The sequence below is a fragment of the Polypterus senegalus genome, chromosome 15 (assembly GCF_016835505.1).
Source record: "Polypterus senegalus isolate Bchr_013 chromosome 15, ASM1683550v1, whole genome shotgun sequence".
NCBI classification, from domain to species: domain Eukaryota; kingdom Metazoa; phylum Chordata; class Cladistia; order Polypteriformes; family Polypteridae; genus Polypterus; species Polypterus senegalus.
The window spans coordinates 78,802,175-78,821,772 of NC_053168.1; the positions used below are offsets into that span (position 1 = coordinate 78,802,175).

The 19,598-nt window shown below is 37.3% G+C and overlaps 1 protein-coding gene across 8 annotated transcripts in view; it reads left to right on the top strand.

Annotated features, from left to right (window-relative positions):
• Nucleotides 1–19,598, top strand: part of LOC120515735 (cytoplasmic dynein 1 intermediate chain 1) — a 459,517-nt gene that overhangs the window by 75,394 nt on the left and 364,525 nt on the right. For all 8 annotated transcript variants that reach the window (XM_039737005.1, XM_039737006.1, XM_039737001.1 and 5 more), the window contains one exon: nucleotides 4,218–4,333. In XM_039737005.1, the coding sequence (XP_039592939.1) occupies nucleotides 4,218–4,333 (116 nt within the window). The remainder of the gene's footprint in view (nucleotides 1–4,217; nucleotides 4,334–19,598) is intronic.

Below are 19,598 nucleotides of genomic sequence, written 5' to 3' on the forward strand. Positions count from 1 at the left end.
CATCAGCTTGAATCTAGTGTTTTCTTGAATACTCTTTACTGTAGCCATGAAAGACATGTGGCAGCCACAAAAGTGTGAAAATTGCATTTTTCATATTTTATGGCTGACAATGTGGGCATGCTGTTATTAACACTCGGTGAAAAGAAAATGCTTAGAGTTCCACAGAGACATCTTTTCGACCTAGTAGGACCACTCACCAGGTGTCAGGAATAGCTAGCTCTTACTTACTTTCCCTGAAATATTTTAAGCAGGGGAGTACTGAAACAGTACAATTTACAGCACAGAGAATTGTATCACTCACTGTTCCAGTAATCCATTGATTTATTTCAGCTTGATTAATTAGCTAAGACAGATAATAACACTATTGCAGCTGCAGAATTTGGTGCAACACAACAGGTGGGGCTCAAATCTTTTTCATCAGGAGCCACCCCCAGCACAGTCAGAATATCTCCAAACATTTATATGAACAATTGATGCATTTATTAAATAAATAATCAAATGAAGCAATCTAAAAAAACTTAATGAAGGAATTAGCAGAAATAAGGCATCTTAATTCATCAGGTAAGTGACCAAAATAGAAAATAACACTACAAGAAACAAAGATAAATACACTAATTAACAAAATAAAGGCTTAAAAAAGTAATTAGTTTGGAAAACAAAAAATAATAACGATATAATTAACCAAAGATACAATACAAAATCCATTTTGAAATCCAAAAAGTTAAAAAATAGAATCAAAAGACATCTCTAGTACCTCTATCCAGAGAACAAAAAGTAAAACATTGGTTAAGAACAAAGAATCCCTTTATCTAAAGCCTTGGGAACAAGGCCATGGCAACTGTAGTCTTTTATAATCCTCTCAGGTGATACGTGTGTGTAAAGTACACGCTACATTGTAATCTTGGCATAAATAATAATTTACCTTTTTTGCCATGTGTTTTAACTTTGATTTTTGGAAGTTGGTTATTTTTAGATGCACATTGTTTTGGTCTTTAAGATAGCAAACCATGTCAGAAGTTTGGTTCACATCTCCTAGATATGTTTTTCATTTATTTTTTTCAGTTCAAGTGTTTTTTCCCCTCAGGGTACACTAATGGTGGCCCTGCCCTAGCAAAATGGGAATAATGAACAAAATAATGTAGTAGGGGGAAATTACAAGCACAAAACAAAAAACTAGGGAGTTGGGGAAAACAAAAAAAATGAAGATAATCTGAAACTGGTGTTCTACTGTAGTCCTAATGTTACTGAACATCATTCAGTGACAAAATGGATGTATGCCATGTTTAATTGGGAGTTATAAAAAGATCCTAATGGATCAATTATTTTCATTACGAGATTTTTTTTAAAATGTTTACAAAAGGGAAACCTGATGTAGTCAAATTTGGTGACACTAAAACCCAAAGATGGTTTGTGTTGTGATTTCTCCCATCTTATAAACTCCAACTTCAAATAAAGGCCTAGAAATCAAAATGAGCCACATCCCACAACTTAAGCAGCAGAATACTGGCCTGTCAAGGCCCAACAAAATAGGACCCTCTTTTAATGTGAAAAACTCAAAAATAGGAGAGGAATCATTAAACCACTTGTCTACAATAACCCAACCAATAACCCTTGATATTTAAAGAGCATATTAGCAAAAATGATTTGCCCACACAACAGCAAAAGCAGGGCAAAACATATCCAGACAATGTGCCTAAAAGGCAGCCCCAAAAGCAAACAAAGGTAATTTTTGCAAACCAAAGAACAGTATCTTTAAACAGAAGCAAGATGTCCATAAACCCAAGAATTCCAAACAAATCTAGATGAAAGACAAGAGTTAACAAACGCTGAAATAGACCTTTCATGGACTGCTGGCTGTTAAAAAGCTAGCTGCAGCAAGAGGGGCTTAATATACAAAGAGGAAGGTATATTTACAGATATATAAACACAAGTAAAGTAACAAAGTAATATTTACAAACAAGCAAATGAATCTATACAGTATTCAAAACCAGAATATCAAATATTCGAAAGACAACACCAGAATACGGTAAAGAACACTTGTGCCAAGGATGAACCCCTGGCTGTAATATTATCAGGTTTGTCAAAGTTTTAGGGAAACAGCAAGGCTAAATTTGTAAGCAAAATGAGCATTTCTTTTATTATTTAACACCGATCAGTGTTAAATACCAACGACCATCCTATATAACATAGTTATCATGATGTCCAGTGTCATATGGCATGCACGTTATGTGCTTAGCAGTCACAAGACATCATAGCGACCAGATACAAGAAATGACAGTAGACGTGCAATCAAAAAAACACCTGTGCACAAATACACCAAAAGTGTGATGAAATGACATCGCTAAAAGAACAGTACAAATAATAAATAAATCATTGAATAAAAAACAAACCATTATTTACATTAATATCAGGTGTCTGCTATTTTTATTTGTAAGAAGTGCAGCCTTGTCTGCAGGCATATGCTAGACCTGGAGAGCTGCTTACCAAAACCCACTAGGTTCCAACCCATATTACCCATATTTTGATCTGAGCTCCCCTAAATTTACTTGGTTTTCATGTTTTACTTGAATTAGTACTCCATTCAGTACAGGATACCTCTGGCTTGAAAATGAGTAAATTGACATTTTAAAGATACACTTTAAAATCCACTACCAAATAATTGCAGTTCTGAAAGACGTATAAAAATCAACTTCAGAAAAAGGTGTGGATCATAATAAGCGAAAACTACTTTTAGAGACTTTTAGTCTGAATTAGCTGGAAAAGCTGCTGGCACAAAATAACTGCAAATTAGAAAGCCAAATGGAAATTCTTTTACTTGTTATTGTATAATATACAGTAATTAAAAATTTTGTTAATATAAAATATGTACAGTTTTTCAATCAACCAACCAAGACTCACATTTAATATGCTGTGCCCTAAAGCGTAGCCCAGGGTGGTCGTTCCTGGTCCTGCAGAGGCTTTGCCAGCTTCAGGTCAGCTTCTTCATTAGAGGCCACTTGCTTTGACAGCTTGCCTCAGCCCGCAGTGTTTAACCCCTGATATTTTTAGTAATGTGGGCTTTGTTACACTATGAAGCACATGAAGTTGCTTTCACACCTTTTTGCATACAGAAAAGGTTTCACTTTCCATTTCTTGGCTTTACTTAAGTTAACACTTGTGTAAAGGTTCTAAATTATTCAGTTTTATTCCATTTTAAAGCAGGTGAGTATTATGGGGGAATATAACATAGCTAACTAGGTAACCATGTTCCCTTTGCCCCCAAGGGTTACAAAGATGATATGCTTTGTGGCCACTAGAGGGGGGCTTCTGCTGCCCAAACCCTGATACAGACAGATGTGGATACCCGTTCAGTACACACCTTTTTTATTTTTTCATGTGGGAAATGCTTTCCCTCGTTTCCCACTTTCACAGCAGTTCCCATCACAAACACAGTACACAAAGCACACTTCTCTTCATCTTCTTTTCTTTCTCTCTCTCATCCATCTTCTCCCTTGTCCACCTCCACTCCTCCTAGCAGGCTTTGTCCTCCACCTCCCGACCCTGGCTCCCAGAGTAGTGGCTGCTGCCTTCCTTAATAGGGCACCCTGAAGTGCTCCAGGTGCTTGGTGATCTTCTTCCGGAAGCACTTCTGGGTGTGGTGGAGGTGCTGCAATTCTCCAGGCACCTCCTGGCGGTGGCGACGGGCCCCAGCAGGGTTGAGCAGGGTGGCCCTGCTGCAAGCCAGGTGGGCTGCCCTGTATCGTTATCAGGAGAGGTAATGCCGTGAATAAGCTCTCTCCCCCAGTCCTTCCAGTATAGAAGCACCACATCCTTTAACAAATTATTCAGAAAGAGGTGACTATTGAGGGGTAAAAATCCCCCTGGATTCCCAGAATATTTTTTTTTCTTAGGGTAGTAAAATACAGGTTAGTACAGCGTGTGGCAGAACAAAAGCAGTATCAGTCTAATTAATCGAATAGTGTGCCCCATAAACAGAAAACTTTAAATTCTGTTTCATAAATTGAATTCAATAAAAAACTGCAGCCTAGATGACACCCCAGGACCAGGGCTGCCTACCTGTAGTGTTTGTTTTAAGCTTGGGAAAGATAAAATAGTAAAAAATGCCATCTTATTTTCAGTTTCTTATTATCCAAAATACCATTCATTCTGTTTAATTTGCCTAGTAGCCATTCCTTAAGGTTTCTACATAGGTCATAATTTCTATTTTTCCTTTAAAGTCGTAGACTTCACCGCCTGGGAGCATCGAAAATTACTCAGGTCGACTTCTTACCCAGGGAGGTGGTGACCTATTCCAAAGAGACCCAGACACCACTGGCCGCCCATCAGTCTGAAGGTAATTTCATTTTGATGCTTGGAAGTGAATACAGCTGTTTAAAAATAACATTTGTTTCCATGGAAGGCTTGGCTTTAAGCTTTGAAATGTGCCTTGCCATTTTAACCAATAAACACCACATTCATTGGAAATTTCCGATAGACAGAATCTAACTGATGATTACTCTGAGTGCTGCTGCTCGTCTTTGTAAGTGCAGTGAATTCATTGTTAAGACAATGCCCTCTAGTGCGCAACCTGACACACTACAGGATTGTTTTTTGTATATGTATTGTAAGAGTAATGTTTTAAAATAAATACTCTAAATGCTTCTTGGTAACTGTCAGTCTAGATGTAAGACAAACATGCAGGTAATCAAGTATTTTTTAAATAAATGCAAGGCTATTAATGGTTTAATTTAAGTAAAGCCTTGCAATGCCACTTTAAGTCTAAACATTAAATGTAAGCATCAATTTAATTAAGAATCTTTTTTAAAATACTTGTTGCACCCAATAATATATGATATACTTTGACACCGGTGTGATTTTTTGAAGTTTTGACTCTGAAGATATTATGTGATTTATGCTCTGACATTTCATTGAAGAAACTAAGGAAACCACTGTTTAAAAAAATGTTCGTGTGAAGTGCAGATACAGTACTTTCATTGGCTTTCTCCTCTGCATACACATTTTAAAAACTGGAAGAAGAGAAAATATTGTGATTAATCTCTGAATAGCTGATGTGTAATGCAGAAATTGGCAAGGTTTCCTGTCAATCTGTATCATCCATTTTCTCAGGGGGTGCAGAGGCCCCTGAAACTACTGTATCCTGGCAGCATTAGACACGGGGCAGGAGCCAACACTGGATGGGATGCCAGTTCATACTCTCTCATTTACTAATTCAGAGCCAATTTTGAGTTGCCAATCAAGTGAATGTGCATATGTTTGGCATGTGTAGGAAGCTGGCATAACTGGTGATAACACGAAGGGATACTGGGAATGTGCCAGAACTCCCCACAGACTGATGTTTGAACATCCATCACTTGGTTTTTAACATTCTTTCATGCTTAGATATTTAGGGGCAGCAGGCTTTGGAACGAAGGTTGAGCACTTCTCTTGTTGTTTGTCATTGTGCATTGCTCATGATAAACTGGCAACCTACTCTGACCATGACGTCGCATTGCAAATGTAATTAACAGAAACAGCTGATGACTCCTTTTGAAGCTGCTGGAGCGCAGAGATTTCTTAAACTTGTTCACTCGGCTTCAATTCATAAAGAATTATGAATTCATTCAAAAATGTATTTCACTTGGTCTTTTCCATTCAATAGTAGTTGCTATTCCACAATGGCTACTGCTTTTAGAGAGCAAACATGTGACTTGGTCGATATTATTGGATGGTGAATACATGAACTGACTTTTCGGAAACTTTGGGGTGAAGAAAAGCTTACTTTACCATATAATGTATATTTTATTTTTTTTAAATATAGTTGATTCCAACACAGGGGTGGCCCCACTATTGCAGTGTAAGGAGGCTGTGCCCATTTAGATTCAACACATGAAAGACAAGGATGATAACTAAACAAAATTAACATAAAATCCATAATGATTTGTAAACAGGGTGACATTAATGAAATAATTATACAAAACAAAAAGTAGGAAAACCAAAAACAAAGAATTTCATAAAAATGACAACATAGAAAGTGAAAACAAACTTTAGCTACAGATGAAACCTTGGTTATGTCTTAACGTAAAAAGAAGCTGCATAACAAGTTGTCTTTGCCCATGTCTTAAACTGTAATGTCAGACAAAGAAAGTTCTTTTCAATCTTTTCTACAATTACTGTAGCAGGGACAATTTTGACCATTTTCTAATATCATTCATATCATTTTTAGAAAATGACCCTGTTTTGTAAATATCAGCAATCAACATTAAATACTTTGGACATACGCACAAACTCCCATCTAGGATAACGTTCAGTTACTGCCAGCACCACCTAAAAAAATCTGGTTAGGGAAATGTATTCATATTTGCTGCTTAATTCTATGTGAATTTACAAGTATATATACATTTGTTTCTATATAAGAGTCATTTTTCTCATTGAAACAATCATTAACAAACTTATGAGTTTAAATGGGTGGGCATAATGACAACTCTGAATAAGAGGAGGAGGAAGAAGAAGACGGGATTGAAAAAGAATGTTTGACAGAGCCATTTTTCTACTTTTGCATCCTTTACACTTCTAACACAGTGTGCAAAATATTGATACTGAAGGGAATGAGTAACAAAACCACAAAGAAAATAAAGCTGCAAAATTTAGAGTGCCTTCTCAAAGTATTCAGACCTGTACAGTTTTTTTTTTAACATTTTGTTATGTTGCAAACCTGTGGTAAATTCAATTTAAAGAATTTTTCCCCTCGTCAAACAACACAATTCCATAGAATAACACGTTGAAAACAAGATTTTAGAAATCTTGCAGATATATTAAAAATAAAAAACTGAAATATTACAAACACTTAAACTGAAGTATTCAGACCCTTTACTTATACTTAGTTGAATCACCTTTGGCAGTGATTACAGCCTAAAGCCTTCTTGGGAATGACACAACAAGCTTTGCACACCTGGATTTTCCTCTACTTCTCTACAGAGCCTTTCAAACTCTGTAAAAATGGATAGAAACCACCTGGGTATACAGTAGATCTTTTCATTTCTCTCCAGAGATGTTCCATTGGTTTGGTCTGGGACACTCAAGAAACTTTCACAGAGTTGTCCCTAAGCCACTCCTGTGTTCTGTTTGCTTTTGTGTTTAGAGTCGTCTTATTGGAACATGAATCGAATCTGAGGGTCAGAACACTCCGCTGCCGAGTTTCAGTAGTATATCTCTGTATTTTGTTCTATTCAGTTTTCCATCAACCTTGGCTAGTCTTACAGTCCCTGATGCTGAAACACAAGCCCACAGCATGATGCTACCAGCACTATACAACAACAACATCATTTATTTATATAGCATATTTTCATACAAATAATGCAGCTCAAAGTGCTTTACTTGATGAAGAAAGAGAAAAAAGACAAAATAAATAAGAATTAAAATAAGGGAACACTAATTAACGTAGAATAAAAGTAAGGTCCGATGTCCAGGGAGGACAGAAAAAACAAAAAATCTCCAGATGGCTGGAGAAAAAAATAAAATCTGCAGGGGTTCCAGGCCATGAGACCGCCCAGCCCCCTCTAGGCATTCCACCTAACATAAATACTATATATTTTAAGTACTACTCTACTTCATTGTTAGGATGGTATTGCACATCTTATAAGCACTTCCTGGTTTTCTCCTGCCATAACACTTAGAATTGAGTCCAAACAGTTCAGTCTCGGTTTCATCATACCAGAGGATCAGACTCCTTTAGGCAAACTGCCAATGAGCCTTCATATGTAATTGGGCCACTCTGTAATAAACTCCAGATTAGTGGGGTGCTGCAGTGATGGTTGTCCATCTACAAGTTTCTCCCATCTCCACACTGGTTCTCTGGAGATCAGCCTGTGACTATCAAGTTCTTGGTCACCTCTATTACTAAGGCCCCTTTTAACCAGTTGTCCAGTTTGGCCAGGTAGCCCAGCTCTATAAAGATTTGTGGTTGTTCCAAAACTATTCTATTTAAGAATTATGGAGCCCACTGTGCTTTTAGGAATCTGTAGTGTTGCAGACATTTTTTTTTTACAAACAATCTTCCCCAGATCTGTGCCTCAACACAATCCTGTCTCTAAGATCTGCAGGAAATTCTTTCAGCCCCATGGCTTGGCCTTTGCCCAGCTGTGAGATTGTCTAACAACAGGTGTGTACCTTTATCACCATGTTCAAGCAACTGAATTGACCACCACAGATGGATAAGGAATAGAAACATCTCAATGATGACCAATCAAATGGGATGCTCCTGAGCCAGATATCCAGTGTCATAGCAAAATGTCTGAATACTTGTGTCAATATAATATTTCAGTTTTTTATTTTTTAATGAATCTGCAAAATTCTTAAAATCCTGTTTTTGCTTTGTCATTCTTGGGTATTGTGTATTGTCTGACTTAGGCAAAATTAATTTAAATGATTTAGCATGAGGCTGCAGCATAACAGAATGTGAAAATAGTGAAGGAGTCTGAATAATTTCTGAAGGCACTTTTGTTCTGTTTTCATAAAACATTATTTATTCATGTTTTTTTCTGTAGAAGCTCTGTTAATAATTTTTTTTAATAAATGTAGTATATTTTTTGGTATATGCCAGGCCATCTAAAAAATGCATGTATGTAAGAATGTAATAAATGTGAGGAATAATTGGATCAGTTTTAATGAGACTGCAATACCTGTTAAAGTCTAAACAAGAAAAATATAAAACATCAGCTTAAATAAGAACCTTATTTTTATATTATCTTAGCATCCATTAACATGTTAGGGTTTACATCAGCATGGTTTTGTGAAGTTTCAAATATAAAGATGCCTTTTTAATGCATCTTTCATTCGAGAAAGAGACAAAGCCACTGTTTAAAAAATGACTTTCTGATCTACATGAATATTAGAAGAGGAAATGTCATGATTAATATCTGGAAAGCTAATGCATGATGCAATAACTGATACAGTTACCTACCAATCTACATCATCCATTTCCATTAACATCAGGGACAAGGCAATAACCAGAACAGCATGGGACACCAGTTCATAACAGGACACACTTTCACATGTTGTGTTCACCCACGCTTACGACTTCAGGGCCACTCAAACTAATGTGCACATCTTTGGTGTGTGGTATGAAAATGCTCTAACTGAAGACAATCCACAGGGAATGTGTCCACATAGTCTGATATGTGAGTTTCTATCACCTCCTTTTAAATCTTCTTTCATTTGTGGACTCTTCTGGGCACCATGATGGTTGAGCACCCTTGTGTTGTTTCCCTTTCATTTTCCCTTTAGATGTTCTTGGTTTAGGATGAAATTACATATGACAGATCAATTAACCTGTGTTTCTTTTTAGATTATTAAATTATGAGTATAATCACAATAGCTTAGAACAGTTATTTTTTACTAAGTATTTTACATGCTTTAAATTGTATAAATAGTATATAAATTAATTCAACCAAACATTTTTGTAAACACAAAGCGTTAAGTCCAGCATGCAGTAGCTTGTTGATTGTTTTTACCAAATGCATGAATTAATTTTCTGAACCCACATATTCAGTTCCTGGATCAACAGAAACATAAGCTTGTCCTGGTAACACTGGGCACAAGGCAGGAATAAGCCTTGGACAGGCAGGGTGTCATTCCAAAGAGAGCCCACTGAGGTGCACACTCGTACAGGGCCTTTATAGAGCTATCAGTCACTCCAATCTGCATGTCTGTGGGCTTCACAGTACCCAGAGAAAACATACACAGGGAGAACATGGAAATTCAACACATATACTGACCAGCTCAAGATGTGAATTGGGAACTAGGAGGGAGAAGTCCTACCCACTTCCCCACTGTGCTGCCCCTATTTACCCAGCGTTTACAACATGATACCTAGTCAAGGCATGTACAAGGTGTTACATTCCTAGGGGATTTCATATAATATATTTTAATTTTTCAGTGCAAATAGCATTTCCAGCATCTCAAAAATGTACTTTTACTCATCTTTTATCTATCTGCAAGTGTCTGTGCTGAAAATCTGACATTTTCATATTTTGAAATAGATCAGCCAGATTAAGTTTGAAATGTTGAAATCTGTAACCCTGAGAGAAAATTAAGCTGCATTCAAAAAATGGATGGATGGTATTTGTACATAATTGGAATAAATACATGATTTTTGTATTGTACAGATTTGTCGGACTGGGTGCATACTGTAATGCTGTCCATTAGTTTGATTTGCAGAGATGGATCACATGAGCTTATAATATTAACTAAAACGTAATTTTAAAAACTCAGACTTCATATTTATAAAACATTGTGCTGTTTATTGGTTTTGTCTTCCCTGAAGTCGAAGGATTGATTGGTTGAAGCCCATGGAGCTCAAGGTAGATATGAAGTCTGATCAAAGTGTCACCCATCTGAAGATCCAGTCGTGCACACTATCAAAAAGTGTCAATTTTAAGCTGACTTGCAGCTCCTATTAATGTGGTAGAAAAAGTAGTGTAACTGGGAGGAAAATATGTGCAGATAAAGGGAGGACTCACAGATTCTACACAGACAGTGGCTGGACTGGGAGTCAAACCCAGTCTGCTGAAACAGCAAAGCAGCTGCACTAAAGAGCACATGGAAAAAATGACTAGCAATATATGCTATATGGTTATTTTAGACAATGGTAGTGACAAATAGTGTACATATTTTTTCCTTTTGTCATCAAAATGTACAATTTCTAATTCAAAATAAAAAAGATAATGCCAGCCAGTGATGCAAATGTGGTCTTCTCTGCAAGCAAGACTGCTACAGAGGCTGCCGGTAGAAAACAGAAACGCCTCACAACTGTTACTCAGCAAAACAGTACAGAATATAAAGACAGCCAGCCAGCCTTAATGTTGGCTTTGTTATGTCTACTCAGAGTAAAGACAATGCCTTACCACAATGCCTCCTTTGTGCTCAGGGGCTGTCAATTGAATGTATGAAACCGTGAAAGTTACCAAGGCATTTGCTAGCTAAACATGGCCAATTCAAGGATAAACCCTGGTGTTTTTGAAGACAAGGTGGAGGAAATTATTGGTTTGCAGATCAACAAAAAGAATCCTACCACAGTGGGCTAAAGAATAATTCATTTATAAAACACTGAGAAATTGTTTATATGGAGAAATACGCCTTGTGCAACTGTGATTATCCAGGAAAAGTTCAGAGCACAGACAGCCAAATCCCTGGCTTAAAATAAAAAGAATTTCAAAGGACACTGTAACATTACATCTCTCTTTGTTCTATAACAAAGTCTCAATTAATTAACGTTTTTATAATATGGTGATTCTTCTTTTTAAGTGAATACATTGACCAGCATGCACAATGCTGACCTCCCCAATTCAGGAATCTTCAGACTCTCGCCACAGCGTGTCTCATTGATGAGTTAGTGCAGTATTATGCTGTGATTGGACCACTAGATATGGATGATGGGGCATTGATTTAAATAGTACAAGGTAGCTGGGTGGGGACCGGAAAGACAAAATCAAAAGGCGAGATCAGGGAAGCAAACTGATAAAACATCAATCCTCTTTAACTATAAAGACACATAGTGATGAATGTAACAATTTATGGAAAACTAAATTCATAGTATAATTCAGTATTTTGCCTTGCAAAAAAATTGTAAATTGTCACTTTTGGTGAAGTTTGTTGCATTGACACAAGAAGAAAGAAATTTAGTTCTGGTCATTTAGTATTTAAGGATCTCTTGTCAAAAACAAACCTCAGGGCTTATGTCCTGTCATGTGTAGACATTTTGTTGAACTGCAAAACCTGTTCTAGTCGTATACCCACTTTGTCAATTTTGATGAGAGTCTTGGCAATCTCAGTCCTAAAGATGCATTGGAGACAGAAAAGAATCTCGAATCCTCTTGACATTTGGAGAGTCCATTTCCTTCACCTCTTCTCCAGGAATCAAAAAAACAGCAAAGAGCAGTTGCTGACTAATGGTGTGGAGGGTCCAGGGGAGAGCTTCCCATGTAGTGAAATTTTCCTTTGGACAAAACACAGTAATGTGCACCTTGGGATATTCTGGTGTATCATCATGTGGAAAGTATGCAGCATGTCGCATTAAAAAAAAATAAATAAATATTGCACCTCTATGTTGATGTGAACAACAGACCTAAACTGAATTGATTTGACAGGTATGTGACAGATTACATTCATTTGGCAGCTGCAAAAAAGAGCACAGGCAAACACAGTAGTGTGAGGCTTTAGTAGCAATATTTCTCTTTTTCCAAACAAAGCTAAAAAAAACTCTTTTTAGTAAGTTTTGCTTTTTTGCAAATTGCAAAAAAAGCCTTCAAAACAAATTTTAGTGTCAGTTTTACAAAGCAATGTGTGAATCCTAACTTTCCTGTTTTGCTCATCACTGAAGTCTTCCATTAACTGTAATGTAGAGGGTATGGAATAATGCAACAGGAACTGTAGGCAAACACTAAAACATGAGCAGTGATACCAAAGGCTTGAGTAATGAGAACCTAAGGGTTGAGTGGAAGACTGAGTGAAGACAAGTTGTAAAGAGGGTCTTTACATATAAAAACAAGCCTTAGGTGACAGATGAGTATTTGCAGATGCTTGGCAACTACATCCAGGAGGTGTGCATAAGATTGTGGTTGGATGTCAAGCATGATGTATCTATCTTGACTTTTGTTAAGTCAAGATCTATGAATTTCATGTGGAAAGAAATGGTCTCTGACAATACATTCTGGTTGGTCCTGTGAGGTGTGATGCCTGACCTGTATAGAAAGTATAGTTGACTGTGAGGACAGAGCTGAGTACATTTCACCACACGGGCCTTATGTATCAGGAGTTTTAAAAATATGATAGAAGATATCCTGCATATATTCATCTATCATCTTATACTGCATAACCCATTAATATAGTCAAATTGGAGCCCAGACTTAAACTGAGAGCATCAAAGGCAAAGTTGGAACCCACAAAGGAAATTCACACATGCCTGTACTCATTCACAGATTTCATAGAAAATCATTATAAAAAAAGTCAAACAGAATTACAATTCAAAAATGTTTATTTATTCATTCAATTTCTGGATGTGCTTAACTTGGTATATCGCCATGGGTAATTAAAATTTCCATTCAGCAGCATTAAAGCCACTTAATCCAATTTAAAGTTATGAGTTTAGACTAATTTAAAATCATCCTGACACAAATGTCTTTGGGATGTGGAAGGAAAGCTGGAGCACCCTGGTGGAGAACATTTAAGTTACTCACCACTGACGAGACTAAGATTTGAACCCAGTATCATGTTCCTGTCAGGCAATAACAATTTCAATTTCAGTTCTTTATTGTCATGTCTACAAGTACCATGTACAATGAAATGCTTGCTTGCATGTGCCACTGCAGACAGTGAACATTGACAAAAAAAAAACACAATAAATAAATGAATATAAATAAATAAATAAATAAAATCAGACTCCTAGGAATAAATAGAGACTGTGGCAGAAGTATATGTACAGGTAACACAAACCACAATGAAAACTTCAAATGATATCAGATATTAGAGGCAAGATTGTATTTTTTAACGTGAAAGATTCCTGAAATAATTTTGTACCCCTGAAATGGACAGATACAACTAAACATGTATTGAGGCATCACAGGACATTTCACTGAGGGTATTGGGAGGAGGCTTGAAGTTGTTTTTCTTTGCTGATTCTTAAAGCAGTTTTAGTGAAAGAACTATGGGAGTTTCTTTTTTATGGTGCCATTGGGAAAAGTATGCAGATTATAACAAGAAAATTCATGTTGCAGCCGTGCTTTGATCCAGTGCAGTCCTACGTATGTATCCAATTTGTTCATCCAATTAGGAATCTCGAGGTGCTGGAGCCTGTCCTGACAGCGCTGGACACAAGGCATGTACTGAAGCCCCATCACAGAGTATACACTCACTCACATCTTGCCATTTTACAGTAGAATCTGATCTGCATGTGTTTGGTATGTGGGAGTGTTTTATCGTGTCCTCAGCTCACCTAACCATTTACCTAGCACAAAAGGTATTAAATAAACTCTATTTTTTAACCTGTAGGTTCTTTTCTAGATGGGGCATAAGAAGAAAGGTCCGAACTAGCTATGCTCCTATTATTTGTAACCTCTTACCTGTCTCACTGTCCAAGCTGCACCCTGTGTGTTTCGCCCCGTGACCTTCATTGCAGACTACATCACTGACTCTGACTGTCTTTACTTTTAAACCTTCACTTTAACTTCATTTACCAACAATACAACACTTCACAGAGGCATCCCTTTTTGCTTTTAAGGGACTTCAGTTAGGCCTGAAATACACACTCTAAACTCCTGCCTTGCTAGTAGCAGTCAGACAGAGACACTGGTTTTAAGGTTTCATTCACTCATATATTAGATTAATTTGCATTATACAAAACAAGAATATCAACTATAAAGTGATCCAAAGCATCATATGCCATGGTAGGTAAAATCTTCCTGCATTCCCATTAGCAACAACAAGACAGTGGTGAAAATCTCAGTTGCCTTGGTTCCTTAGTTACAGAGAATGCATACTCAGTCTAAATAAAGATAAAGAGAGAAAGAAAACCTTCTGAACATGAAAGCTTTTGTAAAAAAAAACCATCAGCTTTCCCTCTTCATTCATCCCTAAATAACCCGGTTCACTTTCTCATCCCTGCTAGTAAGACGTGCTGACATTTTTTAGTTAACCAAAACATATTGAAAGTAGAGAAGGTTCAGAAAAGAAACCAAAACATGTTACAGACATCATTATCACTAAAACAAACATTACATTCAGCTCAAGGTTATTTCTCTGGCACTTAAAACTAATGTACGGCCTGGTCGTATTACGTGACCATTGATTTTGAGTTGTAGCCTTCATTTACATAATCATATTGAGTTGGAGGCATCTAGCGGCACACTCCTGTGAATTCAGTAGCATAATGAGACGTACCTAATGACTCTCTCAAAGTAGTCTGCAGCTCGCTGCTGGTTTGATTTTGTCTTTAGTCATAGGGGAGTGGGCTCTGTGTATATGAGAGCTGACAACCAATGAATACTCATCTGGAAGTACAATATTTATAATGCAGCAATGAGGAATAAGGAACGTGGGTGTTTTCGACCTCACAAACAGAAGAGAGGCTTGTTTGTCTGATGTCTTGTGTTTTACAAACCACAACAGAATGTAAAAAAACAGAGAAAGGGCAGAGATTGTGTCTGAACTAACTGCAACCCTTTGTACAGCATTCATTTAGTCAGGCAGCACATTATTGGTTATCGCAAAAAGGGGCTAGTATAACTCTGCTGGAAGGTTGGCACACAGTTACTAAATTTGACAGTCCCAGTGATATTAAGTTCTGTTAATTGACATTGTCCAACGACAAGATCAAAAATCAGAGTCAGCAAGTCTGACATACACAATGACTAGAAGTCATATAATGTGACATCGGCTTAAGCAAAACATTCTAGAATCCAGCATTGTGTAACAGTTTTCCCAGCATACATTTTTAGAATCCAGCATTGTGTTCCAGTTTTCCCAGCATTCACTGCACAAGACTTCAGGCTATCTGTCAACTGAAAAGGATTAAGTATCCTCTTGTCCTTGGAGAAAAGCCAGAATACCAGGAACAAAACTAATGTAGACATTAGGAGAACATGCAAACTCCAAACAGTGAATGAACCAAAACTTGAACCAAGTGTCTTGCGATGCACTGTGCGCTCCTTTTTCTTATTTATATGAAAAAGACTGGTATGCATTGACTGAAATTAAATCAAAGAAGAAAGGAAACCTAAACAGTAGTGATGGCTACATTTTTAATGCTTGTGATCCCGACTCACATAATAATTTACAGGCAACATTAACAAGCTTCACATTGAAGAGGGTTAGGTTTTCATATATCATAAGACACCTCAACAGTCCTTGATTTAAAGTTTTTATAGCACTGAATCTGCTACAGGTTTGGTCTCCTACTTGCACTTAGTGAACCTGGGGTTGGCTCCAGTATCTCATATCTGAACACTTAGATTAAGATGGACAGAAAACTCTCTAGAAAGCAATTAGAAATCCATGTTATCAATTTGCTTTCTACTTTGTAACATCACAAGGAGCTGTAGCCCATCACAGACAGAAGCTGAACCTTGATTGGGATTCAACATACCCACAATCAGAGATATCAGTCAAGCTAATGTGTGTGTCTTTGGAATGTACAGGAAAGATGAGTTATCTGGTTGAAACAGTGGAAACAAGAAGATGTTGGAATTAGCCACAGACAGTGACCAAACCATCCCCTGAACCCAGATCCAAATAGCTATGTGGCACTAGTCACTGCCTTGCCCCCCATATAAATAAATTACATTTCAAAACTTATTACAAGTTTGGGATTTTTTAAAGTAGTCTTTAGTGATTAATTTCACAGCTCAACTAATCTTTATTGCATATAGCACATTTCACAGCAAGCACTAGTACAACACCTTTTATCAAGCAAACCGGAATACAATAGAAGACAGCACAGCAAGTTCTGCAGACACTTTGTTTGACTTGAGAGAAGTCCATCTATTCTTTAACCCTATATAGGGCCATATTGACTAATGGATATAGCATTTAAACACCAAGCAGAAACCAAGCTTCACCATGACAACAGTCCATTGCTGGGCAAACGTATACATAGACTTACTCACAACAGGTCAAATATAAGTCAACATGCCAAGAAAATCCATACGGACATGGGGAGAATTTGCAAATTTCCAACAGACATTGACTAAAATACAACTTGAAATGTATTTGTTTTATTTAGTGGATTGATTTCTAAAACGTCATATTTAGTTTGTCTTTGCCATTAATCATTATGCTGGTGGAATGATTGTATTCTAGGTTGAATCACCCCCCACCACCAACCCTTCATTATCAACTTTCACAGGGATGAAACGCCTAAGCCTACTTTATAAAAATAATAAGTATCTCTTGCAATAGTTTTGGGCCGTAAATTATTTTTGGTTACACCAAAATACCACATTTCAGCAGCCGTCTCTGATATGTGTGTTGGCAACAGCTGCTTGCCATGTGATTTAAGACTTCCTGTCATTATAATTGATGTGTTTTTATTCTTTCCACTTCCTGAAGCCTGATCAGAATTAAAATTGCAGTTGGAATTTCCTGCCTAAGCAACTCATTTATTCAGCAAGTGCTGCATTGACAGCTCTTTGATTGGACGTTGCCCCTCAGCTATCTGCTTGCCGAGGTGAGGACAGGGGGGCTGGGAGGTGGTGGGGTGCTGTTTGTTTTGGGGGTGGTTTTCCTTTTATGAGTCATAGCGTTTTGCCCAGGTTTGCTGCAGTGCACCACATCTGCAAATATATACAGGTTGTCCATCATGTGGTAACCTTGCCCTTAAGAAAACTGCGTGCAGAAAATGGTAATGATATGAATATCTAACACAGCCACCTGCTTAGGTGGCCCCTGGCCTGCTGTTTATTTAGGGAACTCGGCAGAACTCACAGCTAATTGTCACGCTGAGAAGTTTGGTCTGACAAGTGTTCTGCTCTCTGCGTGGGATTAGATGTGTAGAAAGTTGGACCCTTATGTTGTTAAATGGACAGTTTCTATAAATCATCTGGAAATACTGTATAAGTGTGTGTGGAGAATCAAGGATTTTGTTTTTTTCCATTTTCTTCCACTCATGGAGAAAGAACTTGTGCCTATAGCCCTTTCTGTCTAAATATATTAACTTGTCACAGGTTACACTGTGATCCACTGCCCAACACAGGTTTGGATTACAAGTCTAATTGGGTTTTAGGGTGGGAGATCAAACAGCAGGCCCAGTCTGTACTGCTTAGGCTTGGTCTAACTGCTAAGATTTTTTATCTGCTTGCTCACATTACTTCTTTCCTTTTTCACCCATTTTGCCTCCAATTTCTCTTAGTATAAAATGTCACGTGTCTGGTTTTGTTTTCACTATCTAGAAACACACTATTGGGATGAGTTATAATCAATTAACAGTTGTTTTTTTTCGTAGGGACATCATTATAAAAAGTCAAACAGAATTATAAGAAGGAAAGATGCATTATAGGAAAGATTGGCATTACCCATTTTGCTTTGTTTTGGCGCACAAATCTTTTGCTTAGTAGGCACATGCCAGGCACCGTTAACTTTAGATTAAGTATCAGATTTCTCCCTACACAATCTCTTTGGAATGCAGTTTCTTAGTCTCATCTGATAAGACTGATCCATCACAGACAGAATGACACCCAGACAGGTGTCCCTAATGCACGTTTAAAGACTTGGTCAGTAAACAAAGAGTTGTAACTCAATTACTGGCAACTCTTACTCCTTCCATTACACCATTCTGCAAGTGTTAGGTCTGTGCTCTGAACATGCTCAGTACTTTCCACCTGGGTGTAACTTCTGGTCCATAGCAGGGCATCTACTGCGGCTGTAACAAAGGCTAGAAACATCCTTCGTTACTCTGTATGGCAGCCTGGTGCTAGACTGGTAGAGTGCAAGACTTGCCAGTATCTGGAGTTAGATGAGGATGGCACAAGTCCAAACCTTGCTGAAGTAAAGCAAGATACTTGTGCAAGGTAAGCTATATATAAAATCATGTTTGACTTCCTAAAGAAGGGAGTTGACTGATCACCATCTTTCCAGCAGATGTAAATTGTGTGCTAGCAAATGAGAGCCACTGTGTGTGAAACCTGCCTTACCGCCTGCAACCACAAGGTGCGACCAAAAAAAAGAAGAGGAATAAATAATGAAAAAGTGCACTATATATCTTTCCATGTGTGCTGGAGAAAGCTGACTCAAAAAATTGGAACAAAGCATCACCTACACATGAAATCAACAGGAACCAACCGTAAGTACACCAACTTTAATTCCAAGTACTGTTAATTGTAACTCGGTGGTTAGGGTAAAGCCGTTGAATGTATTCCAATAATGGTATCACTGTAACTGAGAAGTAATAAGCTATGTGAAGGATAAGTTTTTAGCTGTTGCAAGTTTAATTTCCTAAATACAGTAGGAATGTTCAGAAGTGCTACACACACAGAGGACCAGTGCAGACTAGCTATGAGCAGATCAACACCTCAATCATAGTACATACAGTAGAAACTTAATAACTTACTAAAGAACATATCCATCTTGACCACATTAATGAAAAGATCAGAATTCATAAGTTATGTTCCTTTTTCTGTAGGAGAGAAAAAGATTAGACTAAGCCAAGAAATAGAGTTCTTATGTTTTGTGCCTTTTTTATAGGAGAGAAACAGTTCAGACTAAACTAACATACTGTAAATCTATATATAAATATCCATCTTTTATTATCCTTAGGTTATGAATAAATTATATATTTGGTTTATTGCAACAAAGGTGCTTAGATTATTTGCTTTAAAATACACACTACATCTGAAGCACAACAGAGAAAGTGAAAGTTAATGTGGACTTTCACCAATCTGTGAACTTTGTTCGTAAATTGTACATATCTCTTCATAGTTCTGGCGTCGCAACTGGAAGGTAAAACAGAGATCCCTCTCACACCTACAAATACATTCATCTTCATACACATTTCAAAAACCTTAATTCATTCATTCAGTTTCTGAATTAGCTTAGCTCAGTTTGTGGTCATGGATAATTGAATATCTGTTCATCCT